Source organism: Callorhinus ursinus, unplaced genomic scaffold (assembly GCF_003265705.2).
Source record: "Callorhinus ursinus isolate GAN/ISIS: 27379988/994484 unplaced genomic scaffold, GSC_fseal_2.0 scaffold21, whole genome shotgun sequence".
In the NCBI taxonomy this organism is placed as follows: domain Eukaryota; kingdom Metazoa; phylum Chordata; class Mammalia; order Carnivora; family Otariidae; genus Callorhinus; species Callorhinus ursinus.
The window spans coordinates 14,668,535-14,687,959 of NW_027397083.1; the positions used below are offsets into that span (position 1 = coordinate 14,668,535).

The 19,425-nt window shown below is 38.9% G+C and overlaps 1 protein-coding gene across 1 annotated transcript in view; it reads right to left on the reverse strand.

Annotated features, from left to right (window-relative positions):
- PDHX (pyruvate dehydrogenase complex component X) overlaps positions 1 to 19,425 on the reverse strand; it is a 68,062-nt gene that overhangs the window by 45,965 nt on the left and 2,672 nt on the right. Inside the window, exon 2 of the mRNA XM_025878562.2 lies at positions 4,023 to 4,103. Coding sequence (XP_025734347.1) covers positions 4,023 to 4,103 — 81 coding nt within the window. The remainder of the gene's footprint in view (positions 1 to 4,022; positions 4,104 to 19,425) is intronic.

The window sequence follows — 19,425 nt, forward strand, 5'->3', positions numbered from 1 at the left end:
ATGGTATACATAAAGTTTGATGCAAGAATTGAAATGTTTTTAATATAGAATGACTGAACCAAGTTATCATAAATGTATCAAGCCCCAGACATACTTAGACGCATAGTCACATGCATACTGTACACAAATGTTAATGAAAAGAAGTTGTGCTCAAAAGATCACAATGAAATCATGAACACGATGAACTTAAAGAAAGAAGATGGTGAATTACTGAGGACCAAAGATTAAGATTACTCTCAATTATTTATGATATATTAGTAAAGGAACATTTCTCTTCAGTTGGCAGAACACAATTTTAAGAGGAACCTTCAGGGAAGCATGCTCCAGGGGCTTACAGGGTATCCTGGCTTGTCCTATGTGAAAATAGCACATTGTCATGAAAAGGAAAAAAGAACAGAATGATGAGACCATATGTCTCCTGGCTCTCCATCATACTCTGCCTATTCTAATGGATGTGAGTAAGTTATCAGGTTGCCAGTGAGCTAGAAGTCTGAAAGATAAATGTGGTCCAAAGAATCCTTATCTACTTGCCTCAAAATGTGAAAAAATTTAATCTTTTTATAATAACCCTAAAAGGCTGTTCTGTGTCTGAATCATTATGTAATGACACCAACACTCTGTCATATTGAATGTGGAAATAGCCAGAGCTCTGTAATTCATCAGGAAAAAGAAACCTAAAAATAGATTCCAACTGATTACATTATTTATAAAAGTGAAACTTTCTTAGATACTGGTAATTATTTTAAAAGACAGCAGTCATACAGAGCCAATTGCTCAGAGTGCTTCCTAATGAAGCGCTGGCTCTTTCATTTATGTGATCTATGTCCTCCTCAAATTCTAGAAAATTCTCTGCCACTTTTGCCTTGAATATTACCTTTTTCTCATTCTCTCTTTTTTCTCCTCCTAGAATTCCTGCTGTTGGATTACTGGATGATTTTCATATTATTCCCCATGTCTCAACTTCTTGTTCATATTTTCTACTGCTTTCTCTCTCTCGGGCTGCATGCAAACTAATTTTCTCAGGTTGAACTTCTGTTCACTAATTCTTTGCTCAGTTACACTTTAAAACAACCTTGAGTTTTTCGTTTTCTAATTTTAGAGATAATATATTTCATTCTTAGAAGTTCTGTTTGTATTTTTCAAATCTGCCTAGACTTTCTGGAGAGTGACTCTTTTCAGATTTTCAATTCCTTCTCTTACATGTTTAGTCATTTCAAACAGACAGTTTTACGTATCTAGTAATTCCAATTAACTGAAGTTCTTATAGGTCTAGACCTGCTGCTAGTTATGCCTCATAACCTTTGCTCCTAAAAGACTATGTCCATGTTTGTTATTAAATTTGAGACTGTGAACTCTTCATAAGTGGGACTTTATCTGGGAATCTTATATGGCTTGGACTAGAGGCTGAGTTTTTCCAGAATAATGGCTTCTGCCAGGTAAGCCAGGAAGATTATCAGCCCAGAACCACTTTACCTCTGCTTGTGGGTTCCCAGAAAATTCAAGTACTATAGATGTGAACCTCAAAGCCTCATGAGGACAGGACTATGAAAGCAAATTTTCAAGGGAGTAGGCATTCTTATTCCGTAGAGATCTCAAGTCAAATAAATGAATTTGCCTGTTATCATATAGCATTAAATTCCATCCATATACTGATGACTCTCAAATTTCTATCTCCGAGTCAGACTTCACTCATGAACTTCAAATCCTACAACCAATCGCCTATTCAACACCTTGGCTTCAATGTCTAATAGGCATCTCAAATTTACCACATCAAAGCCTAAACCTAACTTCTTGATTTCCCCTCCCCCCTGCTCCCCTCCTCCTCCCCTCAAAAACACCTGTTCCCAATCTCATTTATTCTTCTTCCAGCTCAGGCCCCCGTGTGGCACATGGCTCCAACTCCTACTCACCACTGTAGATGCTGCTAGCATCTGATGATTCCCCTTTCTTGTATTTAAGCACTACTTACCACTAAGAAATTCGCTTTATAATTTTCTATCCAGTAGTGAGCAGAAGCCTTATCCCACTGCTTAGATGGTCATAGTGACCAAAAGTCCTCAGGGTTGACTTTTCATGTGAGTGGACAAAGGGGGCTACTTAAATGACTTATTACAGTTTGCTCTTGACACCAGATTGCTGTCAGGGCCTGCTCCATTCAGTGTAATGCTACTAACAAGGATCAAGAAAGCACACAGAAACCACTTCCTATAAAGTAAGCATGAGTGTTGATACATCTTGGTTTCAGGATAAAGACCCCTACAGACTAACAAACTAATGACTGGTATTCAAGATCCTTCCTATAACCTATCTGACCTCACACACACTATGCCCTTAATGCAGCCCAAACTACCTACAATTGCCAAAATATATGTAATGACATCTCACTTCCAGGATTTTACTGGATTGTTTACATTACCCAGGATGCCCTTTCACACTTCTTTTTGTTTTAAACAAAACCCATGTATTCTACAAGGACCAGGTCAAATAGTAGCTCATCTGCAAAGCTCTCTCAGATCCCTGTCACATTTCCTGCTTTTGGCTTACTCTTCCCCTGCCAATATATTTACTAACAACCACTTACTGTGCTGCTGGGTGTGTTCCAATTACTATGGTAGTCATAAAAGGGAAAGGACACAGATCAAGACATATTCCCCAGAGAGGAACAGAATTAAGGAATGCTTTCAACCAGATGTGGTAACTAGTCATGGTCATCTGGATAGCCTCACTGTACCACACCTCCTAACCTCCATATTGGTCTAATCCATAGTCCCAAGTTCCTGCTGTGAGGTCCATTTTGTAATCTATCTTGTTGCCTTTCCTAGCACCTCAGACTGCCTCAAAGAACTGAGGGCTTCCCCTAAACTCTCAAGCTCATTTGGCTACGGTTCAGAAGTAAATACTTGTAGCCTTCTTCCCAACCCCCGCATCTGTCATCACGGGCAAAAGTGATGCCATGAATAGCTCTCTCTCCTGGAATCACAGCATAAGTGTCAGACTGAATTCTTGCCCACTGCCTAAACTCTTCAGTGTTATTTTACAAGCACTAGACCGGACCACTCAATACCAGCATTTGCCTGGATGACATCTGTGCCCACTGAGTCACATACAAGTCCTTGCCAGGGCTAGTCTCTGGAATCAGATATGGCATCCCAAGCCATGTCATCCATAAGCTCCCCTCTTTGTTTTTAACACCTGGTTCACCATTTTTCAAGCTGAAGCATAATAATGGCTACAGGGAACTCATCTGGTTGGTCCATTTCTCTGTAATCTCTAATAGGGACTGGTGATTCATCCTCTTTCCTCCACAATAATTCAACATGTTGCAGAATGAGTAAAGCACAGGGAAAGACGGCTACATCGAGTGCCGAAAGAAGCTATCCCCAGTCAATACCTGCACGGGGAAGATAACTCTACTGCAACTCTACTGTTGCGGGGTGGGGGGAGAAAGCAGCCACCAGCAATATAAAGTCTCCTTCTCCAGATGCCTCCACATTAATTGTTCCTTTGTCCTTCTGTATTATGGAGGCATAATAATACATTTCACTATCTAGTAGGGCTAGAATCCTTCTCCTCTGCTCTTCTTTTGAGAGTTTTCTCTATTATTCTTATTTGTTCTTGCCAATGAAATTTATAATCAACTTGCTTAGCCTCAGGAAACACACACACACACACACACACACACACACACACACACACACATACAGACAGCATCATCATAAAACCACAAATTAACTTAAGGGGATCAGCAAATTTATGATGTTGACACTAAAAGCTAAGTATAAAAACTAAAACTAACAAAAAAAAAAGTCTCAAAATATTTTACCATTCTCTGCTTGTGAAAAGATACAGGCTGAACCCAGAAAACCTTTGCTACATTATACATTACCATGGGAAAGTTTATTTAAACAAACTTAGATTAACTAGCGAAGGATGTGATTTATTTCACGTGCTGTGTAATGCAGCTGATGGGAAGACCCCAAAACAATGAAATAACACAAGGCATTAGTAGTGTACTCGCTCACCTTCCTTTTTCAGCCATTTCACAATGTTTCCTTCTTCCATCGTAGGAGACAGTGATGGCATCAGTATCTTAATGGGATCAGCTGAAAATGAAAAAGGAAAGATCAGCCACAAAAAAAAAAAAAAAAAGAAAAAGCAGCTCACGAGGCATCAATAAAAAGTTAAAATACGTTAAAATCAAATTCAATTTGGGAAAGAAAATATTCCAAAATCTAAAAGACTCCCAAGCGGTCAAACTAAGTGTCCAGTAAACAATATGAAAACATAAAATTGTCATTTTTTAAAAAATAAAACTCTTTTTGGAATACTTTCAATTCCTTTTCCATAGTTCCCCAGTCATGTGTATTTTCAAGCCAGATGCTTGCAAGATTAAAAAAAAAAGAAAAACCTGATTTATGTTTCACCTCCTTCTTCACGTTTGTCACTGCAAAAAAATATTTACAAGTAAAATGACCAAAGGAAAAGACAAATAAGAAAAAAAGAGAAAAAAAAACTAGGATTCTGATAACCTACAACAAAGTAATCAAGATTAGACTTTAAGAAATTGATTGTATTTTTTATTTTCCTCTATACTATTACACTATTCAAAAACCAAAGGTTCTTGCTGGTAGTTGTGAAAGAGAAAGATTCGCCTGGTCAAAGAGGACGGGGCAAATGAAACTGCATGGTTAAATTAATCTCAGATTGTGTTCCATACAACATTTCAAATAGGGATCCAAAAAGGTAGACTCAAACCAGGGTGACCCCTCAGCGAAACACAACTACTTTCTCCCTGGATATCAAAAAAGGCCACACTCTCTATATTTGTCCAGATGTGCTTTGCCAATAGTCGCCCAGTGTCCAGGACCACACTCAAAGAGGACACAGCTGTATATTAAATTCATATAAAGTTTATACTAATAAAGCAGTTAATAGCATATACCAGCTCCTAGCAGTAGCCATAGTAAGAAATTACATTCCCTGAAACCTTCCACAGAACCCATTCTCTCCTCAGATTATTCAACTCTCTGACCCAAAAAAGCAAAACACTACAAAGCACATCTAATATATTTCAAATGTGGAAGAGCACAGGATAGGGTTTCTTTTTTTCCACTGACGTTTTAGGGTTAAAAGCAAGGGAAGTGAACACTAATGTTAAAGGAGGTTAAATATTTTCTTTGAGAAACAACTAATTTACTGTGACTTCAAGCAGAGAGTTCCTACAGCTTCATGGTAAAAGAATTCCATCTCCAAAGCATTTGGAGAGAAGCTTCTGTCTTCTCTCCACTTACAGCTTCATGATAAAGGAATTCCATCTCCAAAGCATTTGGAGAGAAGCTTCTGTCTTCTCTCCACCAAGGATACATACCTGCCTCAGCCTCTTCCTCATTCTCTCTTTTAAGAATTGCCTGCCTCTGGGGCGCCTGGGTTGTTAAGTATCTGCCTTCGGCCCAGGTCATGATCCCAGGGTCCAGGGATCTAGTCCTGCATCAGGCTCCTTGCTCAGCGGGAAGCCTGTTTCTTCCTCTGCCTGCTGCTCCCCCTGCTTGTGCTCTCTCTGACAGATAAATAAATAAAATCTCAAAAAAAAACACCAAAAACTGCCTGCCTCCAGGCGCCTGGGTGGCTCAGTCGGTTAAGTGTCTGCCTTCAGCTCAGGACAAGATCCCAGGGTCCTGGGAAATCCTGGCTCAGCAGGGAGTCCGCTTCTCCCTCTGCCTCTGTCCCTCCTCTGCCTCTACCCCTCCCCCCCCACTCGTGCGGGCGCCCCCTCCCTCTCTCTCTCTAGCGTGCTCTCTTATTCTCTCTCAAGTAAATAAATAAAATCTTAAAAAAAAAAAAAAAGAATTGCCTGCCTTAAGGAACTTGCATTTTCCTTTCAGCTCTTTCTTGTGCCAAGTCCTAAGTGGATCTGCCTTTCAAAGGCAGATAGATAGCAGGCCTACCTCTGTTCCTGCCATCAGGGCCCACTGGGCATGAGGAAACAATTAGGGGATGCGTGTTTGCTTTATATACATGAATTCTCCTCAAACAAAAGCCCAAAGTCTAAATATGGGGTTATGCTGGGAAGCCCAACCGTAGAATGCTACAGATCTAAGTCACATCCTCTAATCCAACAAAACCACCACATTGAAACTGTTACTTTGATCCCCATCTGACTTTTTTGCCTCTCTCTCAATGGGCACCAAACTCTAAGGACAGAAAAGTAGAATTTTCACTCCTAATACCCCAACAATGGTGGAGCCCAAACCAAACTCTAAGTCAACACATCCATTTCATCAATGAGACAACTACAAGTCACTGATTAAGAGATCTGAATTCCTCCTGCCTAACTCTCAAGGTTATACTCTACTACACTGCCCTACTTCTCATCCTTACAAATATGGATCATCAATTAATCACTGGTTATTCACAGCCTACTCACCCAGAAATTTATAGCCTACTCACTGAGAAATTCAAACACGGCAAATCAGACATCTCAAATCCATGTGAACATATCTTCAGTCAAATTTCCAAATAAGTCCTTTCCCTACCTTGGGCTTAAAAAAATTCCTGTATCAAGAAACCACTTTTACTACTGACAATATTTTGAATGTAGAAGAAAGCAGGTAATCATTAAGTGCATGATATCTTGAAAATAAGGGAGGAAAAATAGCCACAATGACTTTCCTAACTCCTGATAAATGCGTGTTTATTTATTAATAATTAATGTCTCATTAATAAGCCATGTATTTATTATTAACACCTGATTTTTTGTTAAAACACAGCACAGAAGAGACCGGTAAACACGGGCCATCAACTCCTGGGCATTATGTCTCTCAAAAACTCTCTCCTCAGATTATTCATGTGTTGTGTAATGACCTCAACAGTTTCATTTAATGTCCCAGCTACGTCTAGTTGAATTTCAAACCATAACTGTAATATGGCTTAAAAACATCTTCGCATTTTTTTCTTTAGTAAAATAAGTCCTCATGGACTAAAATAGGCACATTAAGATACTGAATGGGTAGAAAAGAATGCAAACTACTATGCAGGACCTCAGTGCAGTGCCATCTATACAACACCAGAGTACGAGATTCTTTTTTTTTCATAGTTTATCTAGATTTATTTTTTCCTTTTTTTACGATGTTATGTTAATCACCATATATTACATCATTAGTTTTTGATGTAGTGTTCCATGATTCATTATTTGCATATAACACCAGTGCTCCATGCAGAATGTGCCCTACCCATCACCAGGCTAACCCATCCTCCCACCCCCCTCCCTTCTAGAACCCTCAGTTTGTTTTTCAGAGTCCATAGTCTCTCATGGTTCATCTCCCCCTCCGATTTCCCCCCCCCCCCTTGTTCTTCCCTTCCTGCTTTTTTTTTTTAAACATATAATGTATTATTTGTTTCAGGGGTACAGATCTGTGATTCAACAGTCTTGCACAATTCACAGCGCTCACCATACCACATACCCTCCCCAATGTCTATCACCCAGCTGCCCCATCCCTCCCACCCCCCACCACTCTGATAGAATTCCAGTACGTACATTTAGGGAAAACACAACACACACAGGCAAACTTAACATTAGTGATACATCTCCAAATCCAAACTGTAACAAGCCTATGCTTATTGCAAGAATTCATGAAAAGTGCTCAAAGTCTGATAAACTAACCCCATTTAAAAACCATAAAATGAGCTTTCTTATCCCTTACATTATGTTGCATGTGCCGCTTTCATTTTCTCATGGCTTGACGTAGAACAAGCAAAAACATTTGCCTTCAAAATGTTTAGCAAGTCCAAGCCTCCGCATTTAATTTTTTTAAGCTCACAGTGACAAATGGGATTTAAAAAAAAAAGCAAATAAAAAATTTACCTTCTAATAGCACCATGGTAAGAGGTCAGCCTCTTCTTGAAAAACACAGCTTCAAAAAAAAGCTGAATATATTGCTTCCATTAAAAAGTTCAAGGCTGGTGTTATGAGATAGAATATTTCATAATCACATACATATGAAATTCATGTCAAATAGAGTTCCACTTCAAAGCAACAAAATAAATGGACTTCAATGATTCTGTGTCCAGATTCCAATTTATGACAAACACTAAATCAAGTCTTCCAAAACAAATCTCGCTTCAGTATTTTTATACCTTGGTTCCAGTTGCCAAGATACAATTCATATTTATTTTATGATTCTATCTCTTATTATAATCTCTCACCTATGAGACCTTCACATTTCCATTATTCCTGACATTAACGACTATATTATGAAGCTTTTGTATTTATTAAGTATTATTTTCCAAATTACCACATCAAGAACTCAAAAATTTTCATATTTTAAAAATAAAAAGAACATAATCATTCCTCACACAGCTACCCTTCAAGGATGAACTGAAACCGCTTCTCTGAATAATGACAATAAAATATAAAAATTCTGTAATAGATCACCATCTGTACTCTGAAATGAAGGTGACAAAAACCAAAGAAAGACATTTTGGACATCTCTCTTATTTGGTACTATCTCTTGATTGATTACACTAGCTTACTATAGAAAGTAAAATGTGCAATGCATTTTCTGATTAATCTAGCCAATCTACCCTTGGATTCTCATGCTAGAAAATAACTTCAAAACATAAACATTAATTTACTAATAATGGTACATATTTCACTCTAGTATAGTCTCTTTTGACTGGAACATTATACGTATCTTTTCCAAATGTATTTTTCCAGTGGGAAAGTAAATATGCAATCATATCAGCTTTGAATGACAGGCTGCACATTATTCATATCTGCCCTTTATGGCTGTTGTCAATTCTATTCAGATAGTATGGGCTTTTTTCTAGACTTCTTGGAATTTTGGCTTATACTTAGTATTTTTAATTTTATTATAGAAATTAAATATAGCTTCTCTTTCCATTCCAGTAAGCAGTACGTCTTGTCCTACCTTTTCTGTCAAGTTGAGGAGGCCTTGAAATGAGCACCGATTATATTTCCTACTAATAACTGGGCACAACTATGAGTAAGAATAAAGGCAAAGTGGGCTCCTGGGTGGCTCAGGTGGTTAAGCAACTGCCTTCAGCTCAGGTCATGATCCTGGAGTCCCAGGATCCAGCCCCGCATTGGGCTCCCTGCTCAGCAGGGAGTCTGCTTCTCCCTCTGACCCTCCCCCATCTCATGCTCTCTCATTCTCTCTCTCTAAATAAATAAAATCTTAAAAAAAAAAAGAATAAAGGAAATGTGTTTTATTCTCCACAGTCATACCAGTTATTTCAATTAATACCCAAAAATACACCCAAATTTTAGTTAGAGTTTAACTCTTTGGTAGTTATTTTAACGTTAGCCTTTTATTCTTTTCTAGCAAGCTAACAACTTATAGCTAATGGCTTATAAAGTCTGTCCTTCTGTAGTTAAAAACATATATAAAATTTTTAAGATGACTATGGCAATGTGTATTTCCAGTTTATATTTAAAACAATGATTTTTAAAAGTAGAGTCCCAAAAATCAGAACTGTCCTGATTTTTTTTTCTTTGACAGAATGACACAATAAATTAAAATTTTTTGCTTAGTGTATTGCTGCTTTGCTTGTCCCATGAAGCACACAAGGAATCCACCAATCACTGAATTTCACAAGTTTCTCTAAGCAACTCCTACAATTTCTTCAAATCTGCTCTTCTAATCTTTCTGCAGAATAATTCTGTCTTCAACTTCCAATATGGTATACTAATCTAATTCTACTTACTACTTGTTCCCTAAAGAACTTTTACCCTAAGAATAAAACACTCATACTTCAGTAAAATCGATTATATCAAACCTTTAAATTGATGTTCTATACATCAATTCTAAAAGATCTCCGGATTAAAAAATATATATATATGTAAGCAAACTACTAAAATATAAAAGCAGAATTGCTCTGTGGTTAATACGAAGCAGATCTAAGTTCCATTACTGTGACTAAAGAAATTAAGGAAATTCAGCAGTTTATATATGATATCGCTTGAGCATCAGGCTCTCATCCATTTATATGACTATTATCCAAATACATAAAAAATCATGAAGATAGACCAAGTGAAGAATTACCCAATACCTTCTTAGTGTGCCTCCCTGTTCTTCACATTAATTTGCTTCTTCTCTAATAGGGAGAGATGCTGTTCATTTAATCACCTCTCTGTCCAATGCAAGAACTCATTAAATATAATTAACCTTTAAAATATTTGTTATTAAAAATAAAACAACTCTGCCATCTGCAGGCTGGATGAAATAAAGCACAATGAAGTACAGCTAATTTAAAAATCAACACCATGGCACAAAATAGTATTAACACTGAGCTTTGAATAAAGGCGGCTAAAGCAAATTTTTTTTTTAAATGGAGTGTTTATCCTATACATCTTTTTTATTCAAACAGTGATTTTGGTGTACTATCAGTGTAAGAATAAACTGAAAATGTCAAAGGACAACAGAAAATGCATGCATAATAGTTGGTAAGAACAGCATTTCCAGGTCTTGCCGTGGTAAGAGACGGCCCACAAGCACTATCTACAGCATGATCTACCTCCTACCTGCCTACCTTGTACACACACAAGGACTGGAAGGATATCCTCCAAAACAGCAAAAGTGGGTCTCTGGTTGGTGATATTATATAAGTGCTTTTTATTTCTTTTGTTTCTTATAATCTACATGTTAGTAGTTTTCTCCATAAGTTTATCCAATTTCACTCCCTGACCAAAACTTATCTAACACTAAGTAAAAAAGAAAAAAAAAGCAGTTTTGTTTTTGTTATGTTTAGACACAAACCCACAAGGACAGGGAGAAAGGAAGGAATAACAGCACACAAATTTGGAAGTAGAAAAGTAAATAGATGAGTAATAATTGACTGAAGAGATTCTAGAAAGCTGAATCCTAAGCCAGCAGCGGGGAAAGCCGGGCTAATCACCTGTTCATACAACAGAATTCCCCAAAGGCCCAGGAACTGGCAGTCCTGAGGATCTTTAGAACTGGGGAGTGGGGGTGAGTGTTTGGGTGAATGCTATTTGAGATGCAGTCAGATACGGGGATCCCCTCCTACAGTCCAGTGCTAGGTAACAACCCACCCTATTCAACAGAAGACTGGGACACTGGAGATTGTTTCTCTGGAGAAGGTAAAAAGACCTTTAGAATGGAGGTTCTCCAAACCTTTAGAATGGAGGTTCAATTTACACATCTGGGGGTATACAGAAACTGCAAAAATACACGAACTGAGATTATCTGATGTGACTGACAATACAGAAAGTTGTGCTGGGAAGCTATGAGATGGTATGGGATGAATCAGCAATAGTTACAAAAGAAACTAGAGAAAAAATTTAAAAGGCAACAATGTCAGGAAAGGCAAAAAAGTAAGAAAGTGAACAATCATTATTTGGGACAATATATGACAATCCCAAGTTGTGTATGACGTTTGTTGAGTGTAAATACTGAATATGGATTTAACCACGACCTGCAAAATAACTACACTGTGGGGACAAGAGAGGGAAAAGCTAAGGGATGGCACTGTCCATCACTCATCCACAGATAACATGTAAAACAAAAAGAGGGAGATGAGCAAATGCTGGAACAAAGCTAGGAGACAACACTTACTGCTCATAAGAAAGAAGACTGGGGAAGTAGGGAGGGATCCACTATATCGTTATAACCCTAACAGCATCCTAATAGTACTATTGTTAGTACTACTTGACTATTTTAACTATATGCATATATTACTGCGTTACGGTAAATATTTTATCATTTAATAAAATGGTTAGTTAATTTTATAAAAACCTTAACAAGCAGCAGCATACCATGGTGATTCAGAGAACAGGCACTGGAACCAAACTGCCTAGGTTCCAATTATAGATCCACCACTTACAAGTCACTCAACCATTCTGTGCCTCAGTTGCCTCTTCTGTAAAATACAGAGTTTATAAGGATTAAAGAAGGTTAACACATGCAAAGTCTTTACAGTGGAGCCTGGCAAAAAGTCAGTCAGTCTCAAAAATGTTAGCTATTTATTACTGATAGGTGGTGTAGAAATGGTTAAGAGGGGGGACTCTGCAGACATCCAGAGATGGCTAGATGTATCACAATATCCTGCTTTACAACTCCTTCCTCAAGTAATGGAAGATGGACGCACACAGTTCCTTTCACATCCCCGCCTCAAGGTGAAGGTTTCCTTTCTACTCTCTCTACCTAATCCGGCCTTGTTCTCACAGCTACAGTACACTAATTCTTGATCTCTATTTTAACTGTAGTGCACATTTGAAAACCAAACTCTCATTAAAATAAATCATCAGCAAATGTTTTATCTTCAGTGGTGCTGTCATAACATTCTCTACCAAAGCTAATGAGCCAATTAGGCCCTCACTAAATGCCTCTAGAGCTCCTGTTATCCTCGCCCTAGACCAATACAAGACCAGAATCTTGACCTCAAAAGGATTATGGTTTAAATGGGCAGTCAAGATATATATACATAAGTACTAGAGCGTAGCAGATAAAAATGTCATAGGACATTGCAAAGCAATGAGAGCTGAGATTCTAGCTGATCAAGAAAGGAAAAGAAAAATCTGTGCTAGTATCACTTCACTTTATATGCATTAGAATGGCTATTATCAAAAATCCAGAAAACAACTGTTGGCAAGATGTGGAGAAATTGGAATCCTTGTGTGTTGTTGGTGGGAAAGTAAAATGGTGAGGCTGCTATGGAAAACAATGATTCCTCAAAAAATTAAACACACGATTACCATTTTATCCAAGCCTCCTATGTCTGGGTATATACCCTAAAGAATGGAAAGCAGGAGCTTGAACAGATACCTGCACACCCATGTTCATAGCGGCATTATTCGCCACAGCCAAAAAGTGGAAGCAACCCAAGTGTCTAACAACAGATGAATGGATAAACAAAATGTGGTAGAGACATACAATGAAACATGATTCAGCCTTCAAAAGGAATGAAATTCGAATACCTGCAACAAAACTTATGCTAAGTTAAATAAGCTAAACACAAAAAGACCAATGTTGTAGGATTCTGCCTTTGGGAGGTACTCAGAATAGACAAATTCAGTGACAGAAAGTAGAATGGTGGTCACCTGGGGCTGGGGGGGGGAGGGATGTATTAAGGGACACGGGGTTTCAGTTTGGGATGATGAAAAAGTTCTAGAGATAGATGGCGGTGATGGTTGTACAACAATGTAGATGTATTTAATGCCATGGAACCAAATGCATAAAAATAATTAAAATGGTGAATTTTACGTATTTTTACCACAATTTTTTTTTTAATTTAAAAAATGTGTGCTAGGCAAAGAAAACAAGGTGAGGGAATGAGCAGATATTTCAGATGAGGGGAACATCATTTGCAAAGAAGGAGGTAGGAGCTACAGCTTAGTTTGGCAGGAGTGTAGAATATAATTAAAATGAAAAGTGAGCATGTAAATTAAAAAAAAGTTGGGACTATTACCTTCTAGTACTATCGTAACTTTAATACCTCATTAATGGGTTTGATGTTACTTAAACAGCAATGGAAAACCGTGAAAAAAATTTTGAGCAAGAGAAATAACCACAGTTAAAAACTGAACTTGTTTGCAGTTCCACATAAACGGCTTATGTTCACAAATCTATAATTTACAGAAAAAAAAAACTGCACATGCTTTGAGACGGTCGCAACTATAAACTTCGCAGAAAAATTAAAATAATAGGATTTTAAGTGCCAAGTGAAGCTACCCATGAATGTTACCTATTCTCCTTTATCCAATTAGACCATTTGACTTGAGAGACTGAAAAGGCACCTAGGATCTTTCTTCAGATCTTCCAAATGTTTGGCCTTCAGTCTAGCAGTGGTAGAGAGAAATGAGAGGCATTTCTGGAAGATGGTGCCTTGTATATCACAGTCAGGACTTCAGATCTCATTCTGAGTTTAATGAGAATCTTGGAGGTTTTCAGCAGAGAACTGATACAATGTGATTTATAATTTAAAAGAAGCACTCTGGGGGTACATGGCTCAGTCGGTTAAGCATCCAACTCTCGATCTCAGCTCAGGTTTTGAACTTAGGGTCATGAGTTCTCAGGTCATGAGTAGGTCCAGGGTGAAGCCTACTTTAAAAAAAGGGGTGGAGGGGTCTGGGTGGCTCAGTCTGTTAAACATATGCCTTCAGCTCAGGTCATGATCCTGGGGTCCCGGGATTGAGCCCCACATTGTCCTCCATGCTCAGTGGGGAGCCTGCTTCTCCCACTCTCTCTGCAGCTCGCCCTGCTTGTGCTGTCAAATAAATAAAAACTGTAAAAAAAGAAAAGAAAAGAAAAAAGAAAAGCAGCAGCTCTCAAAGCTGTATGGGGAACACTGTACTGGGCCAAGGGTGATGGTAGGGATATGTCCTGGGACACTCCTGCAATATCTAGAGTAGAGGTAGTGGTAGCTTGGACCAGGCTAGCTGGTGAGGAGTGGTTAGATTACATTTAAAAGCTAAAACCTGGGGCACCTGGGTGACTCAGTTATTAAGCGTCTGTCTTTGGGTCAGGTCTTTGGGATCAAGCCCCATATCGAGCAGGGAGCTCGGCCGGGAGCCTGCTTCTCCCTCTCCCACTCCCCCTGCTTGTGTTCCCTCTCTTGCTGTCTCTCTCTCTGTCAAATAAATAAATAAAATCTTAAAAAAAAAAAAAAAAGCTAGAGCCAACAGGAATTTCTGATAGACTGGATGTGCCATATGAAAGGAGTCAGGGATGACTCTAATCATGAGTACAGGTGAAATAACAAAAATCAAAATAAGATGCCACAGTTCCAAAAAGAAAATCTTTCTTCCTATAAAAAGTGCCCAAAGAGCCTTATAAACTATATAGACTCAATTTCTATTCAGCTGTTCAAATGCCTACAGAAAAATCCCATTAAACAACAGGTCAGTTATATAGACCCTGTGCTTACCCTTGTGCCCGGCCCTTAGGCCACAATCCAGGGAAACCACACTTGCTTTTTCCAAGTATAATATACTCGCTCTTTTCCCCCCTCGTAGTATGAGAACCACCATATTTTTAAACAATACAGTACTTGGTTGTTTCAGTGCTCACCTGAAACAAAAAGTATAATGACTGACAAGCATGAGCCAGGAGGGTAGGGGAGAGATCTCCCATTTGCCCTTCTAGATCCACCTACTCGTCAGCTTTCCCCATACCACTGTGTGTGCTTCAACAACAGGCTTCCTGGGATGCCTGGGTGGCTCAGATGGTTAAGCGTCTGGCTTCGGCTCAGGTCATGATCCCAGGGTCCTGGGATCGAAACCTGCATCGGGCTCCCTGCTTGGCGGGGAGCCTGCTTCTTCCTCTGCCTCTACTGTTCCCCCTTCTTATGCTCTCTCGCTTTCTCTGTCAAATAAATAAATAAATAAATAAATAAATAAATAAATAAATAAATAAAATCTCTAAAAAAGAAAAAAAAATAACACAGGCTTCTCTGTGCTCAGGTTTCTGCCTGGGTTCAGACAATGGGCAGCATAAGCAGAAGACAAAGTGAGAAAGGAGAGCAAGGTCAGGGTATTTATTTCCCCAGCTCCCTCCCTGCGGGGTCACCCGGGGTTGGTTGGATCCTTTAACTGAAGGACTACATCTCCACCACTGGTCCTCCCCTCAGGCTCCATCCTTTCTAGCTCTGGCAACCGCTCCCTTCCCATGCCTCTTCATGCTGAGGAGTGGGGACAGCATCTTGCTCTAAATAGCCCCTTAGTAGGATACCACCTCTACACCCTGAATTCACAGAAATTAGTCACTTAGTAAACTCTCCTCAAAATTGCCATTTTTAGACTGCCATCTATTCCCTGCCAGGACCCTACAGAAAAACTTAGGAGGGTAGCACTTAAGTAATGAGAAAAACTTCAAATCACAAGGAAGGTCACTCCATTTGAAGAAATAGTATGAATCAGGATTTCTAAATTACAGGCTTTATTTAAATGTATTCTCTAGCCATTTGTTTATAATAGGAACCCCTATAAAAAAACATACATTTCTTGTTCTCAGATATGGTAAATATCCTTGCAAAGTGGCACCTTTTTCTACAGGAAATGATAGAAATGTTTATGGAAATAGGCTGGAGACTAGGCAGTGTTTATAGATAAATTACAGGGAGATCTACGAGTTTCCTGGAACCACACAGAAAATTTTGCATGTACACATTTATCTTGAAAAGTGGTAGAACTTTTATCAGCTTTCAAATAAATTTGTGCCCCCCTAAAAACCAGCACTAGTAGATTCCCAAGGAAGCTCTCCTGAATTATAAATATGTCAACCTTAATTCTCCCCTAAAATTTTTCATGTAATACAAGAAAGTCCCTGATTGCAGCAAAGTATTGAGTAGATCATTAGCTACAGTAAATGTACTGCCTACCAAGTACAAAAACAAAATAAAATCACCATTGCCTCCATTTTGTTTAAGGGTTCGCTGATTCTTTCGTACACGTAGTATCCAATGGTGCATCTGTAAGGAAGCTGGCGAGAACTTTAGGTAGTCAGTCTGTGGCTGCAGAACTACTTCCTCTGAGTAGGAGTAACCAAACACTACACAAGAGGTTTCAGCTTGCAATACTGGTCTTCTTGCGATTAAATTATAAAATTAAAATTCTACTTGAATCCATTTATTTTGCAATCTTGGAACAGGACAAAAAGAAATCACCACTCAAGAGTCTAGCAAAAAAATGAACACATGCATAAGTTTGGGGATTTACGCATTTTGCTGTAAAAGGCAAATGAAATGAAGCTCAAGACAACAAGTCACACTTAAGAGTACAGGTGACCCTTGAACAACATGAGTTTGAACTCTGCAGGCCCAGTTATACTCAGGTTTTTAAAAAATAAATACATTCGGAAATTTTTTGGAGATCTGCAACAATTTGAAAAAACTCACAGATGAACCATGTAGCCTAGAAATACCAAAACATTTAAGAAAAATTTATGTATATAAGAATACAGTATATGATACATATAACACACAAAATATGTGTTCATCCACTGTTTATGTTATCAGTAAGGCTTCTGGTCAACAGTGGGCTATTAGGACTTAAGTTCACTATACACAGATTTTCAACTGCGTTGGGGGGTCAATGCCTCTAATCCCCATGTTGTTCAAGGGTCAACTGTGTTTCAATTATCAATTAGAAACTTACAGATGGGAGGACATTAACATACACTCTAACTCCCTTAAATGGTTACACTTTAACTCTCTTAAATGGTTCAGCCACCTTTTATACACAGTCTAGACTTGTAACTGTTAAACTGTTACGATTACCAAGACTACTGCTGAAATACGATTTCACGATGTAGCTATTAGTAAAATATGTCTCACTTTATTAAAAAAAAAAGCAGAGGTGTTCACACACAATATAGACATGGTGAACAAAGCTTCAGCATGCTGGCACTGTTCTGCTGATGGCTAAGGCCAAGCAACCGCAGACACTGAGGTGGACTGTAGTTAAGGAAACAGGCTTTTGTTGTCAGGCAGAGCTGGCCTGAAATTGTTCTATCCCCAGAGCACAGCATTATCCACTATGAGGACTAAATGAGTTAAGTCGTGTAAAGTGCTGAGAAGGGTGCATGGTACATAGTAAGCGATCAGTGCTACCTGTTATACTCAAACCCGCTCCCCCAACTTCTTTCTTGTTGGAAGAGACCAAATTTTGTTAAATTGTATGCCTTTCTTGTGTACATGTGCTCTGAGTAAGGGACCCCATTGCTCAGCGTCTTAGTCCCTTCAGACTGCTATAACAAAATACCTGGGCCTGGTGGCTTATAAACAACATTTATTTCTCACAGTCCTGGAGGCTGGGAAGTGCAAGATCATGATGCTGGCAGATGTGGCGTGATGGCTGATGAGGGTCCACTTCCTAATTCATAGACAGTGCTAAGCACGGGGTATAGGTCATTACTCATAAAAATGCTGCCAACAAAGACCATTTAAGGAAACCAAAACTCCAAGTGTGACTCCCATGGACAGACTTTAAGATCCTGGATGGATGTATGAATGTGGAAATTATTCAGTAAGTGTACTTAATTCATATAGTCTATAGATTACTAAATAGTTGCAAATTTCTACCAAGCTCAGTGAAAAATAAGCCAACACCCTGTAATTCATGCTTTGTAAAACAAATAGTTCAAGGACTGCCACGTGCATTCACCATGGCAAAACAAAAACCTGTATGAGAAAAGTCAGGAGACAAATTTTAGCTCAGCATTAGGGGGGAAAAAAAACCCCCCAAATTTCCAAATCATTTAAAGCTACCCAACAACACAGTCAGCTACTGGGGTAGGCAGAATAATACCCTTGCCTCCCTCCCTACCACCCCCCAAGATGTCCCACATCCCAACACCCAGAACCTGTGAATATGTTATGTTACATGGCAAGGGGGAATTAAGGTTGAAGGAGGGAATAAGGTTGCTAAAGAGCAGGCCTTGAGATGGGGAAAGAATCCTGGTGAGACCAATGTAATCACCAAGATCCTTATACATGAAAGGAGGAGGAACTAGGAAACTAAGACAGCTTCCTTAGGATATAGTGTTCTCTCTCTTACAGACGACGTTCAGGCTGAGTTAGACATGTTGCTCACGGTGTGCAGGGGGGTAAGTAAAACGTCATGATGCTTCAGATAAGGATTGCCTAAGTGAGTTTCCAGAGGCAGGAGTCCTTAAACTGCGTCTAAAGAAAACCCCTGAGAGAAGATATTTGCAAATGACATATCAGATAAAGGGCTAGTATCCAAAATCTATAAAGAACTTAATCAAACTCAACACCCAAAGAACAAATAATCCAGTCAAGAAATGGGCAGAACACACGAACAGACATTTCTGCAAAGACATCCAAATGGCCAACATACACATGAAAAAGTGCTCCACAACACTTAGCATCAGGGAAATACAAATCAAAACCACAACGAGATACCACCTCACACCAGTCAGAATGGCTAAAATTAACAAGTCAGGAAACAACAGATGCTGGCCAGGATGCAGAGAAAGGGGAACCCTCCTACACTGCTGGTAGGAATGCAAGCTGGTGCAGCCACTCTGGAAAACAGTATGAAGGTTTCTCAAAAAGTTGAAAACAGAGCTACCCTATGACCCAGCAATTGCACTACTATGTACTTACCCAAAGGATACAAAAATACAAATTCTAAGCGGCACGTGCATACTGATGTTTATAGCAGCGGTATCAACAATAGCCAAAATACGGAAAGAGCCCAAATGTCCACTGACTGATGGATGGATAAAGAAAATGTGGTATATATATACAATGGAATATTTCGCAGCCACCAAAACCCCCCCGAAATCTTGCCATTTGCAATGACGTGGATGGAACTAGACAGTATTATGCTAAGCAAAATAAGTCAATCAGAGAAAGACAATTATCATCTGATCTCACTGATAATGTAGAATTTAAGAATAAAACAGAGGATCATAGGGGAAGAAA